Source organism: Trachypithecus francoisi, unplaced genomic scaffold, assembly GCF_009764315.1.
Source record: "Trachypithecus francoisi isolate TF-2019V2 unplaced genomic scaffold, Tfra_2.0 Contig00672, whole genome shotgun sequence".
Lineage (NCBI taxonomy): Eukaryota > Metazoa > Chordata > Mammalia > Primates > Cercopithecidae > Trachypithecus > Trachypithecus francoisi.
In genome coordinates this window covers 39,397-65,405 of record NW_022680812.1, presented here as the reverse complement: position 1 = coordinate 65,405, position 26,009 = coordinate 39,397, and the positions used below count along the sequence as shown (strand labels likewise).

The window sequence follows — 26,009 nt, the reverse complement described above, 5'->3', positions numbered from 1 at the left end:
TTGTCCCTATGAGGAGCTCGTAACTGGGGTTTCGCGAGCATCATCCGCTTAGTTCACAGTGACCTTGGGGTCGGGGACTACGGGATGAGGGGCACGGACTGTCTAAACCTTCAGGTCCCCTACAGAGGGCTCCCCGTGGGTATGGGAGCCATGCACCTGTGCCGACGCCGCCTCTGCCTGGAGGGTGCGCGCGCGCCCTGGGCCGGGGATGCTGACTCAGCCTGGCGGCTCACATTCCTTTCGCGCAACGCGGATGCTGTTGCTGCTACTACTGCTGCTGCTGCTGCTGCTGCCGCTGCTGCCGGTGCAGCCAAGTGGGGGAAGCAAGGCACCCGCAGCGGCCCGGCCGCTCGCTCCCTGGGGCCCACTGCGGCACTCCCTCCCCACCGCCGGAAGGGGAACTGTGGGGGTGCGCGAGTTGACGAAACTGAGGGAAGTGGGCGCTGCAGGAGGAACTCAGGCGCCGCGCGCGCAGCTCACACCCAAACTGGAAGGAACCTGTTCTGCCCGGGGCGGGCGCGGAGCCGCCGCAGCCGCGAGCGCCGCGCGGAATCAGCCCCGGCGCGCGCGTTCCCCCTCCCCGCTAAATCCCCAAATCCTCAGGGTGCGGACGGGACTGGGCGGTGGGCGCGCCGGGAAGGCGCCAGGGGTGGGGACGGGGATCCGCGCGCGCGCGCGCCTGGCCGAGGTGCTCCGAGGCAGGGTGCAGGCGCCCCCACCACCCCTGCACACTCGCGCTCCCACTAGCGTTGCAGCAAAGCTCCGGGGTCTGGGCGGGTCACGCGCGCAGAGGCGCGACTGGGTTGGGAGATCGGGGCGTTGTGCCAAGGACCCCGGAGGCGCTGGCGGGGTCGGCCTGGCCCCGGACCGCGACGCGGTTACCTTCCGTGACCCCCAGCCCAGGAGGCAGGCGGGCGGGCGGGCGCGCGCCCGGCGCGGCCCAGGTCCACGTGGGCCGGCGCGCGCGCGCCAGGCAGGCCCCCTCCTTGGCTGCGCTCGGCGCTCGCAGCACATGGTCGGCGGCGGCGCGCCCCCGAGGCCGGCGGAGACCGGCTGCAGCCGGTATAGGATAAGAGCTTAGGCAGCGACGCGGGGCCGGGGCGCGGGCGGCAGCACGCACGGCCCGGGGCGCAGGCGGCCGGGGTGGGGGGCGGGGGGAGGGTGTGGCTCGGGTGCCTGAGTCGCGGGAGTGGGTGGAGGGCCCGGGCGCTCCGGCCTCACCAGCCCGAGCCAACTTGCGCTAGAGTCGGGCCCGCCCCCTAAGGGGTTAATCCTTTTCTCATGTTACCGAGCGGCTTATAAGGAGGGGGAGGCCAAGCCTCCGCCTTATTGGGAGCCTTTTGGGGTTTATTCTCTTCCCTTCTAACTTGGTGAGTTGGTTTATTATTTTACATGTTTAAAAGTTTGATTGTGGGGTGTGGGTTGTTTTTTTAAAAATATGTGTTGGGGCCTTTTTTTGGGATGGGAGGCGGAGGAGACCACTGAACATCTTCACATTTTGGAGAGGTTATTCCCAAAAATATTCTCTCTGACAGTTAGGAATGCCCAGGGCCACCGGGATGACGCGCTCGCGCCGGTGTGGGTAGCTGAGAGTTGAATGTCCGTGACCCTGGTACAGTTGGGTCCTGTAACCTAAAGGCACGCCTGGCCTTTGAGTGCCCCCTGCCCCGGGTTGGGGGCTCCGGGACGTCGGAAGAGTGGGGGGCTCCGGGCTCAGCCCCTCCGCGGATTTTCCGCATGAAGTTGCCTGCGCGTCGCAGGAGCGAAATGTCAGAGGTACCTTCCTTCCCCAGGCTGGCGCGCGCACGCAGGGCGGCCACTGAGGCAGCGCGAGGGAAAGTGGGGCTCCCTGCCTCCCCGACCCCCAAACACAGCACTCCCTGGGGCGGCCACCGTTTGCCCCCTGCGGGAAGGCAGGGATTTCCTGGCAGAGCGCGGGTCCTCCACCTGGACGGTCAGAACTGTCAGCGGCTGACGGCCGGTCCCGCGCAACTTCAAGGTTCCCGGGCCGCCAACCGCAGGAAAGCGCTGGTGTCGCCGAGCAGTTCCGTAGCAAGGGAAGATGGTTTTGCAGAGGAAATGGGTTATTTCCTTCTAGGTTGTTGTCGCCTTTTCTTTTTATTCCCCCTACCCTAGCAAGACAGGTCATAGAAGTTTGTTAGGTGGCGTATATAAAATGTCACCAAACACGGGGGGCGTCAGTCTTAGAAAAAGCTCCCCGGAGCCAACTGGGGAGGAGCAATTACAACTTGTCAACCTGGAAGCCGGTTTTGTTTGCACGGTTAGGCACTCCGTGCCAGCTCCTTCTCGCAGGAGATGGTTTCTACCCCGGGAATGAGATTTCTCAGTGATCTGATTGTTTTTGCAAATCATGGTAAGATAGGTGTCTTGTTTGTAAAAAGATGCCAAGTGCTTATGCTGAAATCTCTAAACGATGCATCTCCCCATGTCCCAAGCACCGTTACGTGGCATTTTGGGGGTCAACAATACATCCGGCCAGATGATATAAGAGAAACCCCTCTTCTCATAATTAAGGGAAGGGTGTCCAAGATAGGAACTTACAGTATGTAAATAAACAATGCAGCCAAGTGGAAAAGCTCCTTCCAGTGTAATGAGTACCACTAACCCTGAGTTTTCCTTCTGTGGTTTCCAAAAGACGACTTTCCTCAGTGGAACTCCTGAGGAGGACACTTAAATTAGGGGCTCAGGTTTCAACACCATACCCTTGTAAAATGGTGACTCGGTTGTAGCCAGTGATTCAACATCGTGAGGCAGCTATCCAGGTTAGGTTTGGAAATTTTTTTTTTAATAGAGAGTGAAAATGAACTTTAGCCAAATGCAGACTGGTTTTGCCAACTTGGGCCAGAAACAACTTGTCAAAGCCGTTCTCCAGGCTACACCTTTAAGAAGAAGAGAAATCCTCAGTGCTTTTGCTCGGGGTTTGCCTACACCAGTAGCCACCCCATTTCCATCCAGAGCCTGCATTTTGAACCTTGCTCTGAGCTGCCCCTAGAGTAACACTCTGATGGTCTACGATAATCCAATTTTTTCATGCCCTCAGGCTAAATCTTCTCTCAACAAATTAAGTCACAGTGAAACTCCCAAGGATAGCAGTTTTCCAAGCCTTTGGCAAGATACCCATTTATTTATTTGTTTAGAGGCAGGGTCTCCCTCCCATCATGGAAGTGATCTCTGCTCACTGCAGCCTCGACCTCCCAGGCTCAAGCGATCCTCCCACCTCATTTTTAAATTTTTTTGTAGAGACGCAGTCTCACTACGTTGCCCGGGTTGGTCTCAAACTCCTGGCTCAAGCAATCTGCCTGCTTCAGCCTCCCTAATTGCTGGGATTATGGGCATGAGCTACTGCACCTGGTCAATACCCATTTAGTGAAGGGGACATTTAACCACATGCTACTGGGAAATCCTCCAAACTGTCCATGAATTTTGTCATTGTGCTTCCTCCAGAAGAACACTAGGGTGAAGGGAAGATGGCTGCCAGGAACCCCCATTCAGAATTGTTGAGTTTTATAAGTTGGAAAAGACTTGAGAGACTCCCCTGACAAGCCATGCTTTCCAGATGATAGAAGTTCAGAATTTAGTGGTTTCCATAACTGTGCAGCCAGTTAACGGTACACAGAAATTAACAAATACAGCCTAAGAGCTTTAAGAAGACCAACTCTTGGGCCTTGCCTTCAAAGGGCTTAGAAGGATTAAAGCAAGTGATGGTCAAAGGCTATCAGAGAAGTATAGACTATTAGGGCAGGAAGAGCTCTAAGCTCATCAGAGTCTAGTTCAACTCCCTTTTTTACATTTACCTTGATTTTACATTGACAATGAAAATGGGGAAGCAAAGTGATTTGCCTAAGTCCTGTCATCCGTAAAGCAGGGGTTGATGGGCAGGATGACTCAGCTTGCCTCACCAGTTAGATCTGCACACAGCTGAAAAGTATCCCCACCCATCAGATAAATTCACATGGCCACAAACCAAAGTGGACAGATAAACTTCCATATTCTGGAACATAGAGACTTCTACGTAAATGAGTTCAAAATTCAGGCCTCAGTTGCTTTGTTTGCAGAGACAGAAGGTTTGGCCTTCTGTTGAAGGAATGGAAAACAAGAAAAGGAGAAGGCCAGGCACCGTGGCTGACGCCTGTAATCCCAGTACTTTGGGAGGGTGGATCACGAGGTTAGGAGTTTGAAACCAGCCTGACCAACATGGTGAAACCCTGTCTTTACTAAAAATACAAACAAACAAACGAAAAATTAGCCGGGCGTGGTGGCAAGCGCCTGTAATCCCAGCTACTCAGGAGGCTGAGGCAGGAGAATCACTTGAACCCAGGAGGCTGAGGTTGCAATGAGCCAAGATCGTGCCACTGCACTTCAGCCTGGGTGACATAGCAAGACTCCATCTCAAAAAAATTCAATAAAATAAAAATGCTTTCCTGTAGGCTTGTACAGCAGGAGCCCTGGAAGGCAGGAGATTCAGTACTGGGCTACTTCAGTCAAGTCCCTTCACCTCTTGGGGATGTTTCCCGATTTTGCAAAATGAGTAAGATTTTACAAAGAGGAATTGAATAAGATGACCTCAATTTTCCCCTTCAGCTTTAACATTCAGTAATTCTAACTCTCTTCAGGGGTTACAGATTCATCCTAACCCCATCCGTTTTTCAAGTGTAAACCTCTGATGATACAGGCAAGGGAAAAGAGGAAGGGGGTAGCTGGCACCAGAACTTCAGTGCTGGCCAAACAGAGGCTTCTCATGGTGGCAGGTAATCTCAGCTCATAAAAAAACTGCAATCTGGTCCCACTCATCTAAATGCAGTCCACAGCCTGGTCTACATGGTGAGACCCTGTCTCTACAAAAAATAAAAATTTTCCCAGGTACAGTGGCTCACACCTGTAATCCCAGCACTTTGGGAGGCTGATGGGGGTGGATCACGAAGTCAGGAGTTCCAGACTGGCCTGGCCAACATGGTGAAACCCCGTCTCTACTAAAAATACAAAAAAATTAGCTGGGCATGATGGCGGGTGCCTGTAATCCCAGCTACTCGGGAGACTGAGGCAATGAATTGCTTGAACCCAGGGGGTGGATGTGGCAGTGAGCCGAAATCATGCCACTGAACTCCAGCCTGGATGCTGTCTCAAAAAATAATAAATAAAAATTAAAAATAAAAAAGAATTGGCTGGACATGGTGGCACATACCTATAGTCCTAGCCACTTGAGAGGCTGAGGTGGGAGGGTCACTTGAGCCCTGGAGTTTTTTTGTTTTTGTGTTTTGAGACGGAGTCTCTCTCTTGTCACCCAGGCTGGAGTGCAGCAGCACAATCTCAGCTCATTGCAACCTCTGCCTCCTGGGTTCAAGCAGTTCTTCCACCACAGCCTCCCACATAGCTGGGACTACAGGTGTGCGCCACCACGCCACGCTAATTTTTGTAATTTTAGTAGAGACAGGGTTTCACCATGTTGGCCAGGATAATCTCGAAACCTGACCTCAGGCAATCCACCCGCCTCGGTCTCCCAGAGTGCTGGGATTACAGGTGTGAGCCACTGCGCCCAGCACGATCCCAGGAGTTTTGAGGCTACAGTGAGCTATGGTTGTGCCACTGCACTCCACGTCTCTCTAGGGTCTTTATCACATTTTATCACTATATGTTTTGTTTCAAGGTGGTCCTGAGCCCTCCATTAAAACTCTTCAGACCTTCTGGGCACATTTCTGGGTTAGAACAACTGTGCCAATTTGACTTTGGACTTAGCAGCTACTGAGTCCTGACTGCTTGTCAGAAATGTGCTGAATTCTGGCAAGATGTGGTTGAATCATTTAAATAGGATGCATTTCAGATGCATTCATTTTCCTTAGCATCATCATCAGCAGATATTTTAGTCCATGGAGGCAGAGACCATCTCTTGGTCTTTTCACTGTAGTGCCCGTACAGTGAAAGCGAGGACCTGGCACCTGATAGCTATTTTGTTGCAAAAATAAATACAAGCTGTGTATAAGGTACAGGTGGGGTCTGGGGACATGGAGTTATACAAAGAGAAATAGACCTCAGATTTTGTGAACATAATAATTTAATCAAGCAAATAAGATAAAGGCATAAAAGTAAACAATACCCCATCATTAAATGATACCTGTCACCTGAAGAAGAGAGCCCTTAGATTGTGCTGGTTGGAGAAGGCATTATGGAGGAAGAAGGATGTCACAGAGCAGGGTCTCATTTTGGGGAAATGGCATGGCCACAGCCAGGTGGGTAGAGACTAGAGGGCCAGGAGGACTCCACTTTGACCATGGCAGGTGAGTCAAGTTTTAGAACCAGAAGAAATAAGGCCACAAAGAGAGGTTACAAAGAACATTGAAAGTCAGGCTAATGAGTGGATTTTTTTTTTTTTTTTTTTTTATGAAGTCTTGCTCTGTAACCCAGGTTGGAGTGCAGTGATCTCAACTCCCAGGTTGCCCCTACTGCAATCTCTGCCTCCTGGGTTTAAGTGATTCTCCTGACTCCGCCTCCTGAGTAGCTGGGACTACAGACACACGCCACCACGCCTCCACATAATTTTGTATTTTTAGTATAGACAGGGTTTCACCATGTTGGGCAGGCTGGTCTCAAACTCCTGACCTCAAGTGATCTGCCCGCCTCGGCCTCCCAAAGTGCTGGGATTACAGATGTGAGCCACCGTGCCCAGCCTTAATGAGTGGATTTTATTCTTCAGAAAGACGAAAGCTATTGAAAAAGTCTGAGTAGGCTAGGTGCAGTGGCTCACACCTGTAATCCCAGCACTTTGGGAGGCCGAGGTGGGTGGATCACTTGAGGTCAGAAGTTCAAGACCAGCCTGGCCAACATGGTGAAACCCGGTCTCTTGAAAAAATACAAAAATGGGCCGGGCGTGGTGGCTCAAGCCTGTAATCCCAGCACTTTGGGAGGCCGAGACGGGCGGATCACGAGGTCAGGAGATCGAGACCCTCCTGGCTAACACGGTGAAACCTTGTCTCTACTAAAAAATACAAAAAACTAGCCGGGCCAGGTGGCGGGCGCCTGTAGCCCCAGCTACTCGGGAGGCTGAGGCAGGAGAATGGCTTAAACCCGGGAGGTGGAGCTTGCAGTGAGCTGAGATCCGGCCACTGCACTCCAGCCTGGGCGACAGAGCGAGACTCTGTCTCAAAAAAAAAAAAAAAGAAAAGAAAAAGAAAAAATACAAAAATGTAGCCAGGCACTGGTGGCGTACACCTGTAGTCCCAGGTCCTTGGGAGGCTGAAGCCGAGAATTGCTTGAACCTGGGAGGTGGAGAGGTGGAGGTTGCCGTGAACAGAGATTGTGCCACTGCACTCCAGCCTGGGTGACAGACCGAGACTCCGTCTCCAAAAAAAAAAAGTCTGAGTAGAAAAATGCCATGACAATACACCATTTCCAAAAGGTTCATTGTACAGGATACGGAAGTCCATTAAGAGGCTGGCAAAGGAGTCATGGTCTTCACAAGGAAAAGCTCAAACCAATGGCCTGGTGGGGGGATGAAATAGAAGGGGTAAAGGCTACAGCCTTGACAGCGGCAGGCTCATCATTCCTCCCCAGGGCTAGACACTATTCTAAAGCCAACACTGGCAAGCACTTCTTAAAAATTTTTTTGGTTTTCTAAATCTTAAGCTAGTGTTGTTCTCACTTCTCTGCCCCAGCGGCCTCATTTTGAGAGTGGCTTTTGAAATGGAGGGATGTTGTGAAAACCTAATTTGGTAAAGGGCTCCTGGCTCCCAACTTAAATCAATTGCTTTCTATGTTGAGGGGCAGTAGTGACAAACTATTCTATAGTTGCTCAGCCTACCTCTTGAGCTATCTAACTGCCCTTCCCACCTTTCCATTTGCTCTCAGACATGACACATCAACACACATCAAAATGCAAAGGCCTTTGCTGCAAAGAGCATACTCATCTTATAACATCTTATGCCTTATTTTAATCAACCAAATATTTAGCGGTAATAGAGTATAAAGTGAATATATAGTCCTTCCCAAGTATTAGGCTACAGTGGGAATGGCGCTATCAATAGGATTAATGATATTAAGTTAGATCAGATTTGCTGCTTTTTAAGATTTATAGAGTAAATTCAGAACATTAGATTTTAAAAATAGAAAACCAGCAAGTCTGCTGGATAGATGAGGTTATGTCCTGTTATTTTTCAGTTGCCTTCTATTTTCAATAAAATCTTTGCCTTCCATCCTGGCTAACATGGTGAAACCCCATCTCTACTAAAAAATACAAAAAACTAGCCGGGCGAGGTGGCGGGCACCTGTAGTCCCAGCTACTCGGGAGGCTGAGGCAGGAGAATGGCGTGAACCCGGGAGGCGGAGCTTGCAGTGAGCCAAGATCCGGCCACTGCACTCCAGCCTGGGTGACAGAGCGAGACTCTGTCTCAAAAAAAAAAAAAAAAAAAAAAAACTTTGCCTTAGTAACTTTGACCCAACAACTTATGGCTAGGAAAAGGATATAAAGGATACAATGCACCCTGACCCTGAAAATTCACCAGTATACAATTGTATAATTAGGAAGAATTTTCTTTTTACATTTCACTTATTTTTTATTTATTTATTTATTTGTATTTATTTATTTATTTATTTTAGATAGAGTCTTGCTCTGTGACCCAGACTGGAGTGCAGTGGCACAATCTTTGCTCATTGCAACCTCTACCTTCCGGGTTCAAGTGATCCTCCTCCTTCAGCCTCCTGAGTAGCTGGGACTACAGGCCCGTGCCACCACACCTAGCTAGTTTTTGCATTTTTAGTAGACACCGGGTTTCACCATGTTGGCCAGGCTGGTCTCAAACTCCTGACCTCAAGTGATCCACCTGCCTTGGCCTCCCAAAGGATTACAGGCATTAGCCACCATGCCCAGCCTTTTTTTTTTTTGAGACAGCGTCTCACTCTGTTGCCCAGGCTGGAGTGCAGTAGTGTGACCTCGGCTCACTGCAACCTCTGCCTCCTAGGGTCAAGTGATTCTCATGCCTCAGCCTCCTGGGTAGCTGGGATAACAGGCTCGCGCTACCACGCCCGGCTAATTTTTGTATTTTTAGTAGAGACGGTGTTTTGCCATGTTGGCCAGGCTGGTCTGGAACTCCTAACCTCAAGTGATCCACCCAACTCGACCTCCCAAAGTGATAGGATTACAGGTGTGAGCCACCATGCTAGTCAACTTAAAAAAAAAAATTTTAGACAGGGTCTTGCTCTGTCACCCAGGCAAGAGTGCAGTGGTGTGTTCACTGCTCACTGCAGCCTGGAGCTTCCAGCTCAACTCAAGTAATCCTCCCACCTCAGCCTTCCAAGTGTCTGGGACTGCAGGTATGTGTCACCACACCCTGTTTTTTTTTTTTTTTTTTTTTGAGACAGAGTCTTACACTGTCGCCCCGGCGGGAGTGCAGTGGCACGATCTCAGCTCACTGTAACCTCCACCTCCTGGGTTCAAGCAATTCTCCTGCCTCAGCTTCCCAAGTAGCTGGGATTACAGGCACCCACCGCCACATTAGACTTTTTTTTTTTTTTTTTTTGTATTTTTAGTCAAGACAGGGTTTCACTGTGTTGGCCAGACTGGTCTTGAACTCCTGACCTCATGATCCACCCACCTCGGCCTCCCAAAGTTCTGGGATTACAGGCATGAGCCACTGTGCCTGGCCCTGCTAATTTTTTATTTTATTTATTTTATTTTATTTTATTTATTTTTTTTTTGAGATGGAGTCTCGCTCTGTCGCTAATTTTTGTTTGTTTGTTTGTTTGTTTTTGTTTTTTGAGACGGAGTCTCGCTCTGTTGCCTGGGCTGGAGTGGCAGTGGCCGGATCTCAGCTCACTGCAAGCTCCGCCCCCGGGTTTACGCCATTCTCCAGCCTCAGCCTCCCGAGTAGCTGTGACTACAGGGCGCCGGCTAATTTTTTGTATTTTTAGTAGAGATGGGGTTTCACCGTGGTCGCAATCTCCTGACCTTGTGATCCGCCCACCTCGGCGTCCCCAAGTACTGGAATTACAGGCGTGAGCCACCGCGCCCAGCCTGCTAATTTTTTTTATACTCTTTTGTAGAGACAGGGTCTCCCTATGTTACCCAGGCTGTTCTCAAACTGCAGGGCTCAAGCAATGCCCCCACCTCGGTCTCCCAAAGTGCTGGGATTACAGGCCTGAGCCACCGCGCCCGGCCCTGTTCACCCATTTTTAAGTCAGATTGTTGGGGAGTTTTTTTTGCTGTTAAGGTGTTTGAGTTCCTTGTATATTCTGGATATTAATCCCCTATCAGATGAATAGTTTGCAAATGTTTTCTACCTTTCTGTGGGTTGTCTTTACTTTTTTTTTTTTTTTGGAGGCAGAGTCTCCCTGTTACCCAGGCTAGAGCGAAGTGGCAGGATCTCAGTTCACTGCAACCTCCACCTCCTGGGTTCAAGCAATCCTTGTCCCTCAGCCTTCCGAGTAACCAGGACTACAGTTGTGCACCACCACACCCAGCTAATTTTTTGTATTTTCAGTAAAGATGGCGTCTCACCATGTGGCCCAGGCTGGTCTCAAACTCCTTAGCTCAGGCACTCCACCCACCTTGGCCTCCCCAAGTGCTGGGATTATAGGCGTGAGCCACCACACCTGGCCTCACTCTGCTGATCTGTTTCCTTTGCTGTGCAGAATCTGTTTAGCTTAATATAATCCCATGTTTATTTTTGCTTTTGTTATGTGTGCTCTTGCAGTCTTGTTCATAAAAATCTTTCCTCAGACAAATGTCCTCAAGTGTTTCCCCTATGTTTTCTTCTAGTAGTTTTATAGTTTTGGGTCTTATATTTAAGTCTTTGATCTATTTTGAGTCGATTGTTGTATAGGGTGAAAGGTGGGGATCTAGTTTTATTCTTTGTATGGATATCCAGTTTTCAAAGCGCCATTTATTGAAGAGACTGGCCTTTCTCCAATGAATATCTTTGGCACCTTTGCCAAAAATCAGTTGGCTGTAGACACATGGATTAAGTTCAAGATTCTCTCCTCTGTTCCTTTGGTCAGTGTATCTGTTTTTATGCCAGTACCATGCTGTTTTGATTACTGTAGTGTTGTCATGTATTTTGAGGGCTGTTAGTGTGATGCCTCCAGCTTTGTTCTTTTTTTCAGGATGGCTTTGGCTATTTATGATCTTTTTTGGTTCCATACAAATTTTAGAATTTTTTTCTTCTATTTCTGTGAAGAATGTCATTGATAATTTGATAGGAATCCACTCCGTAGATTGCTTTGGGTCATATGTAAATAATTCTTTTCATTTTTGTTTTTTGTTTTGTTTTGTTTTGTTTGAGACAGAGTCTTGCTCTGTTGCCCAGGCTGGAGTGCAGTGGGATCTTGGCACACTGCAACCTCCTCCTCCCGGATTCAGGCAATTCTGTCTCAGCCTCCTGAGTAGCTGGGATTACAGGTGCCTACCACCATGCCCAGCTAATTTTTGTAGTTTTAGTAGAGACGGGGTTTTGCCATATTGGCCAGGCTGGTCTCGAACTCCTGACCTCAGGTGATCCACCCACCTCGGCCTCCCAAAGTGCTGGGATTACAAATGTGAGCCACCGTACCCGGCCATAAAGAATTCTTAAACTTGAGGTTGGTTGCCATTAAGAGCTCTAAGATCATGGCATGGACTCATTGATTATTATAGATATAATTAATGTTTAGTTAGGCTAAAAATAAACATGACTGTTTTGGCTGGGCATGGTGGCTCACGCTTGTAATCCCAGCACTTTGGGAGGCCAAGGCGGGTGGATCACAAGGTCAGGAGATCGAGACCATCCTGGCAAACATGGTGAAACCCCGTCTCTACTAAAAATGCAAAAATTAGCTGGGCGTGGTGGCGCATGCGTGTAGTCCCAGCTACTCAGGAGGCTGAGGCAGAAGAATCGCTTGAACTTGGGAGGCAGAGGTTGCAGTGAGCCTAGATAGCGCCACTATACTCCAGCCTGGTGACAGAGCGAGAGTCCGTCTCAAAAAAAAAAAAAAAAAAAAAATACATATGACTCAAAGTATATGTAACCACAGAGGCTTTGAAAAAGACAGTATTCATGTGCTAGAGCCCAATCCAGAAGACTTAAGTTAAACCAGTGTCAATGTCAATGTCTCCTTAGTGGTGTTAAGGTACAGGTCTGCTTGTTCTGATGTTTGTTGCAGTTTGAATGGAGAGGCACAGTGAGGTTAGAGGTAACTCAGTTAACTGGTACCCAGATGGGGCCCCACAGGCTTGTATAATAGCACCTTATTTAGACACCTATTATAGAGTATCATCATGTACTTGGAAATTGAATTGCTAATATACCAATTGGTGGTCAACTTTGAGGAAATTACTCCTGCTTAACAAACTCCCAGAAGACAGAAGGCCCTCATTTTGACTTATAGTAACATTGTGTCTGCGTAGGTACATCCACATGGAACACCAAATCATAATCAGAATATTGCTTACTGAGTAGAAAATGGGGGGGAAGAAGAGTTGCTGGGTGATCGCGGTGACCAGGGACATCAAGCAGAGATGCTTATGGTATCTCAAACACGTACACGGTGGAAGGTGCTGGATGCACAGCCAGTGTTTGCTTTTCAGCCTCCATTTTCTAGGCTTCATTTCTGATCAACATTCCTTATAGTCAGTGCAGTCTTTTCTGGCCTAAGTTGAGTCCTTCAAGGTCAGCATTAATACCTGGTCTGGTGACCATCTGGTGTTCTTCAATATGCTTCTAAATATTCTGCTCTGGTTCTTCATGTCTGTTTATTTTTCCCATTTAACTTTCTTTTTGGGGGGCCCATGTATAATAACATGATTTGTACATATGTATATATACATAAACTTACCCAAAGACTTTATACTACTTGTACATAATTTAAATATTCAACCGTCAGCCGGGTGTGGTGGCTCATGCCTATAATCTCAGCATTTTGGGAGGCCAAGGCGGGTGTATCTCTTGAGGTCAGGAGTTTAAGACCAGCCTGGCCAACATGGCAAAACCCCATCTCTACTGAAAATACAAAAATTAGCCAGGTGTGGTGGCGGGCGTCTGTAATCCCAGCTACTCGGGAGGCTGAGGCAGGAGAATCGCTTGAACCTAGGAGGCAGAGATTTCAGTGAGCCAAGATCACGCCACTACACTGCAGCCTGGGCAACAGAGTGAGACTCTGTCTCAAAAAAAAAAAAAAAAAAATTAGGTGGGTGTGGTGGCACATGCCTATAGTTCTAGCTACTTGGGAGGCTCAGACAGGAGAATTGCTTGAACCCGGGAGGCAGAGGTTGCAGTGAGCTGAGATCATGCCACTGCACTCTAGCCTGGACGACGGAGCAAGACTCCATCTCAATAAATAAATAAATAAATAAATAAATAAATAAATAAATATTCAACAACCTAAATCGGGTGAGTAGTTCATATATATATATATATACACTTTATGTTCTAGGGTACATGTGCACAATGTGCAGGTTTGTTACATATGTATACATGTGCCATGTTGGTGTGCTGCACCCATTAACTTGTCATTTACATCAGGTATAGCTCCTAATGCTATCCCTCCCCCTTCCCCCTGGTAAGTCATTCTTATCTGTTATGTTTGCTAAAGAGTATGAGAATCATTAATCCTCACGCTATTGCTGGTCTGAATGTTTTTTAACTTTTTCCTTCAGATTAAGAATGACCCAAAATACATTAAAGCTTTGTTCCAAAGCCAACGTGTATACTGAAGTGCCTGATGGAGGATGGGGCTGGGCAGTCGCTGTTTCATTTTTCTTCGTTGAAGTCTTCACCTACGGCGTCATCAAGACATTTGGTGTCTTCTTTAATGACTTAATGGACAGTTTTAATGAATCCAACAGCAGGATCTCATGGATAATCTCAATCTGTGTGTTTGTCTTAACCTTTTCAGGTTAGTACATCTTTTGGCCTAACCATGACGTAAGTGTAGGTCCCTTTTAATTTGGCTACCTTGATCATGGTAGTCGGGGTGATTGTGATGTTTTCATTCCCTTATATGCCTGTTGGTCCTTCCTAGACCCAACTAACAGGGTTTTCAGAGCACTGAGGATCGGCAAGAAACAAAAGGCACTGAAGAAAAAAGCCTTATTTGCCAGCCATGACAGCCTTCAATTTCATACACACGTATTAAATATCTGCCGTCTGCACACTCTTAGGATTCTATAGATCCCCTTGAGGAGTGCCGCCAACCCCCTTTTATGAGGATGTGAGGATGCTGTCACTGTCTAAGAAGCAACATCAAAAAGTTGCTGATGGCCGGGCACGGGTGGCTCACGCCTGTAGGCAAGCATAGGAGGCCAAGGTGGGTGGATCACTTGAGGTCAGGAGTTCAAGACCAGGCTGGCCAACATAGCAAAACCCCATCTCTACTGAAAATAGAAAAATCAACCGGGCACAGTGGTTCGCACTTGTAGTCCTAGCTACTTGGGAGGCTGAGGCACAAGAATGGCTCGAACCCGGGAGGCAGAGGTTGCAGTGAGCTGAGATCACACCACTGCACTCCAGCCTGGGCGACACAGCAAGACATCGTCAAAAAAAAAAAAAGTTGCAGCCAGGCACAATGGCTCATGTCTGTAATCCCAAAAATTGCGAGGCTGAGGCAGGAGGATCACAAGGTCAGGAGTTTGAGACCAGATTGGCCAACATAGTGAAACCCCCTCTCTACTAAAAATACAAAAAATTAGCTGGGCATGGTGGTATGTGCCTATAATCCCAACTACTCAGGAAGCTGAGGTAGGAGAATCATATGAACCCGGGAGGTGGAGGTTGCAGTAAGCCCAGATCGTGCCCTTGTACTCCAGCCTGGGCGACACTGCGAGACTCTGTCTCAAAAAAAAAAAAAAAAAAAAAAATTGCTGACATAGGGACTTCACTGATTCGTCATTACATAATCTACTCCCAGACCCAATAGCATAAAATAAAATGGGGCTTCAGTATCATTTTTAACATACTAATCTTCACTTGGTCCTATAAAGGACTATTGGATATACATGCCAGGTCTCATGAGTTCATTGGTCTGTCAGAAATAATTGCCAAGGGTTTTCCAAGAGAAAAGGGCTGTTGAACTCACCTCAGAAAGTTAACCAGGCTGGGCGTGGTGGCTTACGTCTGTAATCCCAACACTCTGGGAAGCCAAAATGAAAGGATCACTTGAGCCCCAGAGTTTGAGACCAGCCTGGGCAACATAGCAACACCCCATCTCTACAAACAATTAAAAAATTGGCCAGGCTTGGTGGTACACACTTGTGATCCCAGCTACTCGGGAGGCTTCAGAGCGAGGATCGCTTGAGCCTGGGAGGTCAAGGCTGCAGTGAGCCATGATCATGCCATTGCATTCCAGCCTGGGCAACACAGCAAGACCCCATCTCAAAAAAGAAAAAAGAAAGTTAACCAGGTTGACCTTAAACTTCCCTAAGTTTACCCTTACACCCAGTCTTGGAACTGTTATCTCTGAAGTGATCGCTGAAGTTAAAGCCCTTCTTTAAATGTAGTACATTTTTAGCCATAGAATGTCTTTAAAAGGCAGTTCTACATATTTTTACCCTTTGGGTAAGGTAGAAATTTCTCTTGTTAGCTGGGTGTGGTGGTGGGCACCTGTAATCCCAGCTACTCGGAAGGCTGAGGCAGGAGAATCACTTGAATCACTTGATCCTGGGAGGAGGAGGTTGCAGTGAGCTGAGATTGTGCCACTGCACTCCAGCCTGGGAAACAGAGCAAGACTCTGTCTCAAAAAAAAAAAAAAAAAAAGTATCTTGTTAGTTCTCATACTATCTCTTACAAATTTCATGAAGTAGTTCCTGGTTCCAGTTTAAGTGAGTATTAAGATAACTTAATTTTTTTTTTTTTTTTTTTCGAGACGGAGTCTCGCTTTGTTGCCCAGGCTGGAGTGCAGTGGTGCGGTCTCAGCTCACTGCAACCTCCGCCTCCCAGGTTCAAGTGATTCTCCATCCTCAGCCTCCCGAGTAGCTGGGATTACAGCACCTGCCACCACGCCTGGCTAATTTTTTGTATTTTTATAGTAGAGATGGGGTTTTGCTATGTTGGCCGGGCTGGTCTCTTAACTCCTGAACACCTGCCTCAACCTCCCAAAATGCTGGATTTACAGGTGTAAGCCACCACAACCGGCCAAGTTAACTTAATTTTTAAATTGTGGAATACTTAATTACCTTCTTAGAAATATAATTTAGGCCGGGCGCGGTGGCTCAAGCCTGTAATCCCAGCACTTTGGGAGGCCGAGACGGGCGGATCACAAGGTCAGGAGATCAAGACCATCCTGGCTAACACGGTGAAACCCCGTCTCTACTAAAAGATACAAAAAACCTAGCCGGGCGAGGTGGCGGGCACCTGTAGTCCCAGCTGCTCCGGAGGCTGAGGCAGGAGAATGGCGTAAACCCGGGAGGCGGAGCTTGCAGTGAGCTGAGATCCGGCCACTGCACTCCAGTCCGGGCGACAGAGCGAGACTCCGTCTCAAAAAAAAAAAAAAAAAAAAAGAAATATAATTTAAATGAATTAGGACTAAAATGTTATATTTGGTAATCTAAATAAAAAGAAAATCCCAAAGCTTCAGTTTTAGGTCTTTTGTACCTAAAAATAAAAATGTAGTCAACAAGAAATTTCCACTTAATACTATTATACCAGAAGATAATTCTTCCAAATGCTATTATTCTAATTGTTAATGCTTTGAGCCAACATCCTGGCTCAAAATGGTGACAGTGGTTTTATGATGAGCTACATCCAAGATTACTTTGTATTCTAATACTTAACATAGTAGATACATATAGACTAACCCCCAAAAATGGAATCCTTTTCTCCCCACTTCCTCTTCTAGCATGTTGTTGTTCCTTGACCCAACTTTCAATGGCTCACTTATGTCACTGTTGTCAAGTTAATATTAAGTAACCTATAACTAGGAAACTAATTTGCCAGATTTAAATGTCCTAGGGGATACAGCTTATAGAAGCTAAGCAAATGATGATTCGCTTTCAATTATCTATCCCATAGCAACTCTCCTTCAGGAGTGCATAACTTAGAATTCACATTCTTTCGTCCTGTAAAGAAACTAACTAGGCCGGTTGCAGTGGCTCATGCCTGTAATCTCAGCACTTTGGGAAGCCGAGGTAGGGGGAATCACTTTAGGTCGGGAGTTCGAGACCAGCCTGACCAACATGTAGAAACCCCGTCTCTACTAAAAATACGAAAAATTAGTTGAGTGTGGTGGCGCACGCCTGTCATCCGAGCTACTCAGGAGGCTGAGGCAGGAGAATCGCTTGAACCCAGGAAGTGGAGTTTGCGGTGAGCCGAGATCACACTATGGCCACTCCAGCCTAAGCAACAAGAGCAAAACTCCATCTCAAAAAAAAAAAGAAACTAACTAGAATCTGATCCCAAATGGAGCTTTTTAAAAAGAATCCAAAGCCATGAGTAGAGAAAAAACAATGATTCAAGCAATCATAGGAAAACCAATTTTTATTATAGAATAACAAATTAAATATATATCTAATTTTATAGATGCTTATGGTGAGTCAGAGTCATCTAAAAATATAGATAAAAGTTGTATACTGTTATTCTGGCTTTCTCTTTCAGGAGTCTGACAAATCGTGTTGAATTTGAACACATAGGAAAATAATTCCTGCACTGACTTTGCATGAAATGTATTATGGTTTGGTTTTGTTTTTTCTTGAGACAAGGTCTCACTCTGTCACCCAGTATGGAGTGCAGTGGTGTGATCTTGCTCACTGCACCCTCTGCCTCCCAGGCTCAAGCAATCCTCCCACCTCTGCCTCCCGAGTAGCTAGGACTACAGGTGTACACCACCATGCCTGGCTAATGTTTGTATTTTTTGTAGAGACGGGGTTTCACCATGTTGCCCAGGCTGGTCTTGAACTCCTGGGCTCAAGTGATCCTCCCTCCTCAGCCTCCCAAAGTGCTGGGATTACAGGCATGAGCCACCGCGCCCGGCTGTATTTATATTTGACATCATCTCTCCGTGTGCAAGATGTGGAGGAAGGAGTCTTATGGCAGCTAACCCTGAAGCCTCTGTGAGTTAAAATATCGTTTTGTTCTTTCCTGGCAGCTCCCCTCGCCACAGTCCTGAGCAATCGCTTCGGACACCGTCTGGTGGTGATGTTGGGGGGGCTACTTGTCAGCACCGGGATGGTGGCCGCCTCCTTCTCACAAGAGGTTTCTCATATGTACGTCGCCATCGGCGTCATCTCTGGTAAGTGTTCCTCTTTGGCTCAGAAGTTCTCTAGATGCTTAGTTTGAAGAACAAGGAAGGGGAAGGAGGAAATTAAAGACAAACTATATTTCTTTCTCTTTCTTTTTTTCTTTAACATTAACGGTGTCTCAGATCAGTAGTTTTGAACTGAGCTATATGGACTTAAGGGGACCTGGGAACCTGGGAACCTGTTCTCAAGTGCCCAAGGGTTTTTGTTTAATCTTCACCAGAGATGATGATAACTTCTCTTTTGCTACATTTACAACCAAAAGATAGCATTTTTACAAAGTAAGACGAATTTCTGTAGCCAGTATTTCTCAAATCACTGTCTGAGGATCCAGGGCTGTAGGGGAAGTGCAACATGTCAGACTTAATCTTGGGGGCCTAAGAAAACCTTTTTCCATTTAAAAGGAGTAGCCAGCATGGTGGCTTATGCCTGAATTCCAGCACTTCGGGAGGCTGAGGCAGGAGGAACACTTGAGCCCAGGAGACCAACTGGGGCAACATAGGAAGACCCCATCTCTACAAAAAATGAAAAACTAGCCAATCATGGTGGTGTGTGCCTGTAGTCCCAGCTACTTTGGAGGCTGAGGTGGGAGGATCACTTGAGCCTGGGAGGTCAAGGCTCCAGTGAGCTGTGATCACACCACTGCACTTCAGCCTGGGCAACAGAGCGAGACCCTGTCTGTTAAAAAAAAAAAAAAAAGAAATGAACAATAAAAGGAGGCTGTATATTCCTCACAGATGATAGATACACACACACACATGCGCACACACACACACACACACAGTTGTTAAGATTTGCAGACTTTACATTTTTCCTGTATTTCTGCACATATGAAATGACTTATTTCTTTCTAGATACAAATCTTATATAAAATTTCATGCAATAATAGTGTCATCCATTGTGAATTATATAAATTTGAAAAAAAGTGTTGCAAAGTAAAAAAAAGAAAAATTATACTTTTAGTATCCCAAAACAACCACTGAAGTTTATCCAGACCTTTCATGAAACCCATTTTGCTTTACAACATCACCTTTGTCCAGAATGAATTACTTGGCTCCCAGAACTTAAGATTCAAAAAGCAAAACCAAAAATCCCAGCTCTTTGAATATACATCCTTCCAGTCTCAAGCAGTATGTGGGTTTCACTGGCTTTTCTGACTTTTCTTTCACAGGTCTGGGATACTGCTTTAGTTTTCTCCCAACTGTAACCATCCTATCACAATATTTTGGCAAAAGACGTTCCATAGTCACTGCAGTTGCTTCCACAGGAGAATGTTTCGCTGTGTTTGCTTTCGCACCAGGTAGGTAGACTACAGTCTAAGTGTGAATGTGGATGAGGGACGCCACTCAGGTATTCTTGCTACACTAACTTTTGCCAACATATGGATGACTTTAAGTGTATGAGTAATGAGAGGTTATTTACGTCTCTTCTCCAGCTCATTTTTAGGATCTGTCCTCCCTAACCCCCACTTCAGGTATTCAGACCACTTTAATAATAGGTTTGAATTCCTAACTGGGCACATATGCAGTGGTAGGGCTTTCTTGACACATGCATTCCAGAATAATCTAGTAATTTGCAGTTGTTCACCTGTTATGTCCTCTCCTTTTTCAAGAGAGCTACATTCAATGTGGATTTAGATTATGCTAATAAAGACAGCATTCTTATCTGTGTGCAGATCATCTCAAAACAAAATCTTTGGCCAGGCACAGTGGCTCATGCCTGTAATCCCAGCACTTTGGGAGGCCAAGGTGGGCAGATCACCTGAGGTCAGGAGTTCGAGACCAGCCTGACCAACATGATGAAACCCTGTCTCTACTTAAAACACAAAAAACAGCTGTGCATGGTAGCACACGCTTGTAATCCCAGCTACTTGGTAGGCTGAGGCAGGAGAATTGCTTGAAACCAGGAGGCGGAGGTTGCAGTGGGCCAAGATCACACCACTGTACTCCAGCCTGGGCGACAGAGCAAGACTCCATCTCAAAAAAAAAAGATTGAGTACACATTCGTAATGCTGAGTATAATAAATTTCCACAAAATTTATAATGGAATCTGGATCCATATTTCTTCTTGATGGCTTCTCCTGGGTCTTAAGTCTATTATTGACCTTATATTTTATTTCTTCTTCACTCACTCCTGCCTCTTCAAGCAATCATGGCTCTGAAGGAGCGCATTGGCTGGAGATACAGCCTCCTCTTCGTGGGCCTACTACAGTTAAACATTGTCATCTTCGGAGCACTGCTCAGACCCATCATCATCAGAGGACCAGGGTCACCGAAAACAGTCATCCAGGAAAATCGGAAAGAAGCGCAGTATATGCTTGAAAATGAGAAAACACGAACCTCAATAGACTCCATTGACTCAGGAGTAGAACTAACTACCTCACCTAAAAATGTGCCTAGTCACACTAACCCGGAACTGGAGCCGAAGGCTGACATGCAACAGGTCCTGGTGAAGACCAGCCCCAGGCCAAGTGAAAAGAAAGCCCCGCTGTTAGACTTCTCCATTTTGAAAGAGAAAAGTTTTATTTGTTATGCATTATTTGGTCTCTTTGCAACACTGGGATTCTTTGCACCTTCCTTGTACATCATTCCTCTGGGCATTAGTCTGGGCATTGACCAAGACCGCGCTGCTTTTTTATTATCTACGATGGCCATTGCAGAAGTTTTCGGGAGGATCGGAGCTGGTTTTGTCCTCAATAGAGAGCCCATTCGTAAGATTTACATTGAGCTCATCTGCATCATCTTATTGACTGTGTCTCTGTTTGCCTTTACTTTTGCTACTGAATTCTGGGGTCTAATGTCATGTAGCATATTTTTTGGGTTCATGGTTGGAACAGTAGGAGGAACCCACATTCCACTGCTTGCTGAGGATGATGTCGTGGGCATTGAGAAGATGTCTTCTGCAGCTGGGGTCTACATCTTCATTCAGAGCATAGCAGGACTGGCTGGACCACCCCTTGCAGGTAATTTAAATACACAAAATACAAATGCTTGTCTACTCTCCCTTATGAATTGTGCTAGCTTCCTGTTTAAGCCATAAAAAAACTTACTGCCATTTTATATTTCCATTGAATTTTAGAGTTGCCAGGGATTAGAGATTACCTGAGCCAGCCCTCTTGATTTAAATATGAAGAAACTGAAGGCCAAAGAATTGAAGCCAAAGGTCAGATGGTAAATTAGTGGTCGAATCAGGACAGGAAGGTGTGTCTGTAGTGCAGATTGACGCAGGCTTTTTTTTTTTTTTTTTTGAGATGGAGTCTCACTCTGTCGCCCAGCCTGGAGTGCAGTGGCACAATCTCAGCTCACTGCAACCTCCGCCTCCCAGGTTCAAGTGATTCTCCTGCCTCAGCCTCCTGAGTAGCTGGGATTACAGGCGCCCACCACCATGCCTGGCTAATTTTTGTATTTTTAGTAGAGACGGGGTTTCACCATGTTGGCCAGGATGGTCTCAATCTCTTGACCTCATGATCTGCCCTCCTCGGCCTCCCAAAGTACTGTGATTACAGGTGTAAGCCACTGCGCCTGCCAACCCAGGCTTTTTCTATCACCTTGCCTTCTCTCATGCTAGACAGGAACTCATGGATTTATCACCTTCAGAGCCCACCTGACTTCTGGAATGACAGAACTAATGGACTTCTGTAAGTCACCGTCCCTTCTCAGGAAAGGTGTTTGGGAATGGATAGCAGTGCTCTGTAAATACCTAATTGATTTGTACAGAATGTTTCCTTGTAGGAGGGACATAGGTATGTTTCATATCTTAGATCCCAAATGGGTCTTTAAAGTGTCTGTGATTAGAAATCATACCCCTGTCAAAAGATACCTAAAGTGGACCAGGTGCAGTGGCTCACGCCTCTAATCCCAACACTTCGGGAGGCTGAGGCGGGCAGATCATTTGAGGTCAGGAGTTCCAGACCAGCCTAGCCAACATGGCAAAACCCCATCTCTACTAAAAATACAAAAGTAGCTGGGCATGGTGGCAGGCACCTGTAATCCCAGCTATTCAGGAGGCTGAGGCAGAAGAATTGCTTGAACCTGGGTGGCGGAGGTTGCAGTGACCCGAGATCGCGACATCGCACTCCAGCTGGGGCGACAAGAATAAAACTGCGTCTCAAAAGAAAAACAAAAACCTAAAGTGAACTCAAGTGAAAATAATACAGTTCCTTCCTACCAAAGAATATTACCTTTTCAAAGAAGTATGCATCTAAATGTCCCAGGTTTTACATCCTCTGCTAGGACAGACTCAGCCCAAGAAGAACAAGTATATTGTGTGTTTGTCTCTTTCTCCTCTCCAATCTAGCAAAGATTTCTGCCTTTAACACCCATTTTTCTTTAGAAACACAAAAGAAAACAAGGAAGGCAATGAATCTGAGAGGCTTCTGAATGTGAGGGTCGCCTGGGTGAGAGGGCTTATGTCTAGGAAGGATGCTGTTAACGGACGCCATGCTCTCTTTCAGGTTTGTTGGTGGACCAAAGTAAGATCTATAGCAGAGCCTTCTACTCCTGTGCAGCTGGCATGGCCCTGGCTGCTGTGTGCCTCGCCCTGGTGAGACCGTGTAAGATGGGACTGTGCCAGCGTCATCATTCAGGTGAAACAAAGGTAGTGAGCCATCGTGGGAAGACTTTACAGGACATACCTGAAGACTTTCTGGAAATGGATCTTGCAAAAAATGAGCACAGAGTTCACGTGCAAATGGAGGCAGTATGACACACTTCCTTACAATGACAGCCACTGTGTTGGCTGGAGAGGGATGGGGTGGGCCCGACGGGGACACAAGGAGGTAGAGGAGCTAACCCCTCTACTCCACTTTCAAAACTACATTTTAAAGGGAATGTGTATGTGAAGAGCACTACGAACATCGTTTTTGTTTTGTTTTGTTTTAAGCTTTCCTTTTTGCTTGTTTTTAAAGCCAAAACAAAAAACAACCAAGCACTCTTCCATATGTAAATCTGGCTGTATTCAGTAGCAATACAAAAGATATGCAGAAAGACTCTTCGGTTCACATTCCAATATTAAAATAGTGACATAAACTGGCAAAGTGGTTTTAAAAGCTTTCACATGGGACAAATGATTTTCTTTCTTTCTTTTCTTTCTTCCTATGGTCTTGTCTGAATAAACTACTATCTTGAATAAAACAACATCCAACCCAGGTCATTGAAATGAAATTGGCCAGTCAAAAAAAAAAAAAAAAGACTTCAATCATTTAAAAAATTCCTAATTTTCAGAAATATGAATAAATAGTTTTTGTTAAACCTTTTGTAAAATACCAAGGCTCCCATTAACAAATTACGGCCTCTGCTTGCTGGAAATGAAGTATAGTTTAAGACCAAACATTTTACTAATAAACAAATTTTAAGTATATCTATAACTTGAACTTCATAAATGTGAAGATTACCACTTCTTTTTATGGCCAGTCCTTACCAGAAGTATTTCAATATAGAATATACAAAATGGCATTTAAAAATGTGTTTCCTGTTGCTTTTAGTTATACAGAAATATGTGACTGTAGTGTCTTTAATTTAAACCACTATTTATTATTAAGTTATTCTAGGATGAGTAAAGTAATCAAAAGAAATAAAATCGGAGACATAAGCAGCATTTTTACCTCCTTTCTGCAATCCTTTAAATGACTCACAGAATACGTCTTATCTTGTAAAAATACTTTCATAAAAGGCCAAGTTGTCATGATTCTTCCATTTGATTAGGGGCAACGTGTGCTATTAAAGGGGAAAAAATACTGGATAGCAAATCGCCTTAGCTTTCAAAAATAATTTGTTTTATCATCTAAGAATACTTGAGGAACTTCTTTGATCAGAATTATATTTCATTGAACTGTTAAAGCATTTCTGATTTAAAGAAAAAACCATCTAATTGTTGAAGGATTTCTGTATTTCACATGGGAGTAACAGAGACAATTATGTTATAGTGAATTACAAGTTGCAATTTACATCTTCTATAACTTGATTGCTCTAAGTTGCCAGAGGTATCGGGTAGCTGGTCATTGTTTTTTGTTTTTTGTTTTTTGTTTGTTATTCTTCCTTTTCTTTTCTTTTGGAGTTACACTACATGTATAGTATTGCTCACGTTAGCAGTTTTCTGTAAAGAGGGCAAGTGTCAGGATAATAGGTGGACTTTTTACTCACCTATTTTACCGCAATGTCACCCTGCAGGTGATGGTCAATGCTTGCTGCTCCATCTTTATTCATCGTTAATGTTAATTTATGACAACTCAGGGGGAAAACCATAACAAGCCTAGTTTGGTTACAGGTACACACAAGCTTGAATATTTCTCTGCACTGAAATGAAAGTGGCATAGTTCATCACCACCTGCTACAATCTGTAGAGCATCTTATCAGCCATAGAAATAGGACAATCTATAAAACTTTGGGGAGGGTGGGGGAGGAAATGACAAAGTGTCTGTCAAAAACAGACATACCTAAAGCAAGGTGATGTTAGCAAATCTGTCACTGCTTGAGAAGAACTTTGAGCTTGTGGCAGTTTTGCAGACTTAACATGACTTCAGCACTTTACAACATATTTTTTACTATGAATGTTCAATACAATTTAATATTTATAACTGATTTCTGAGGGATCTGCTCCATGTCTATTCTGTTATCTGCATGAAAACAAAATGTATGCCAATTTCAATATGTCAATAATCAAGGTTTTAAATGTTTGGAAGAAAATACAAACAAGATTGCTGATTTGTTCTGTATTAGTGACATTCTGGTACTTCTAGATTTGCAATAAATTTATGGATTTTTTTATTTAAAGAGACTGATTTTCTTCTGTTATAAGATTTATTGACTCTCACAGCATTCAGTGTTTGATGCAATTAAAGTTATAAAAACTCACCAAATATTCATTCAAATAAATAATTGTTTAACGTTTATCTTCTGCAAAACCTTTTAACTCTACTAGAGACACATAAAGTTCCCAAGAAGTTTCTATTGAACTTTTTATTTATTTATATTTATTATTATTATTAGTAGTAGTAGTAGTAGTAGTAGTAGTATATTTTGAGATGGAGTTTCGCTCTTGTTGCCCAGGCTGGAGTACAGTGGCACAATCTCAGCTCACTGCAACCTCCGCCTCTCAGGTTCAAGTGATTCTCCTGCCTCAGCCTCCCGAGTAGCTGGGATTACAGGTGCCCGCCACCATGCCTGGCTAATTTTGTGTATTTTTAGTAGAGATGGGGTTTCACCATGTTGGCCAGGCTGGCTTCAAACTCCTGACCTCAGGTGATCCACCTGCCTCGGCTTCTCAAAGTGCTGAGATTACAGGTGTAAGCCATCGTGTGTGGCCTGAACTTTTTTATGTCTTTTTTTTTCTTTTGGTCATTGAAAGCAGGACAATTTTATTTTATGTTGAGTTTCATACAAATCATTTTATTTTATTATTTTATTTTATTTTATTTTTTTTTGAGACAGAGTCTCGCTCTGTCGCCCAGGCTGGAGTGCAGTGGCCGGATCTCAGCTCACTGCAAGCTCCGCCCCCCAGGTTTACGCCATTCTCCTGCCTCAGCCTCCCGAGTAGCTGGGACTACAGGCGCCTGCCACCTCACCCGGCTAGTTTTTCGTATTTTTTAGTAGAGACGGGGTTTCACCATATTAGCCAGGATGGTCTCGATCTCCTGACCTCATGATCCGCCCGTCTCGGCCTCCCAAAGTGCTGGGATTACAGGCTGGAGCCACCGCGCCCGGCCCATACAAATCATTTTAAAGCACCTTAGAAAAAGACTAAATAATTCAAGGGAAGTATTAAGTAATGAATAACAGGAGAGGGAAATAAAAATTAAACAATA

General features: G+C 45.6%; 1 protein-coding gene across 8 annotated transcripts; it reads left to right on the top strand.

Moving 5' to 3' along the window:
• On the top strand, positions 1-24,980 carry LOC117087614 (monocarboxylate transporter 7). Of its 8 annotated transcripts, none has more exons than XM_033218104.1 (7): positions 954-1,062; positions 13,637-13,875; positions 18,058-18,201; positions 19,380-19,508; positions 20,355-21,170; positions 21,287-21,370; positions 22,662-22,743. In XM_033218104.1, the coding sequence occupies exons 1-6, from the start codon at positions 1,013-1,015 to the stop codon at positions 21,325-21,327; spliced, it is 1,419 nt and encodes a 472-aa protein (XP_033073995.1). In that variant the 5' UTR covers positions 954-1,012; the 3' UTR covers positions 21,328-21,370; positions 22,662-22,743. The 8 variants fall into 8 exon arrangements, with proteins under 8 accessions (XP_033073941.1, XP_033073995.1, XP_033073986.1 ...); XM_033218095.1 differs by lacking the exon at positions 22,662-22,743 and adding an exon at positions 21,459-21,474; XM_033218050.1 differs by lacking the exons at positions 954-1,062; positions 21,287-21,370 and adding an exon at positions 1-19 and having other exon boundaries at positions 22,662-23,128.
• Positions 24,981-26,009: the final 1,029 nt, after the last annotated feature.

Bases quoted from the DNA above. Each gene is read 5' to 3' on its own strand.
- LOC117087614 (XM_033218041.1), top strand. From the start codon at position 1,013: ATGGTCGGCGGCGGCGCGCCCCCGAGGCCGGCGGAGACCGGCTGCAGC. The intron at 18,202-19,379 runs GTAAGTGTTCCT...TTTCTTTCACAG, and splicing joins CGCCATCGGCGTCATCTCTG to GTCTGGGATACTGCTTTAGT. The intron at 21,171-22,661 runs GTAATTTAAATA...GCTCTCTTTCAG, and splicing joins GGCTGGACCACCCCTTGCAG to GTTTGTTGGTGGACCAAAGT.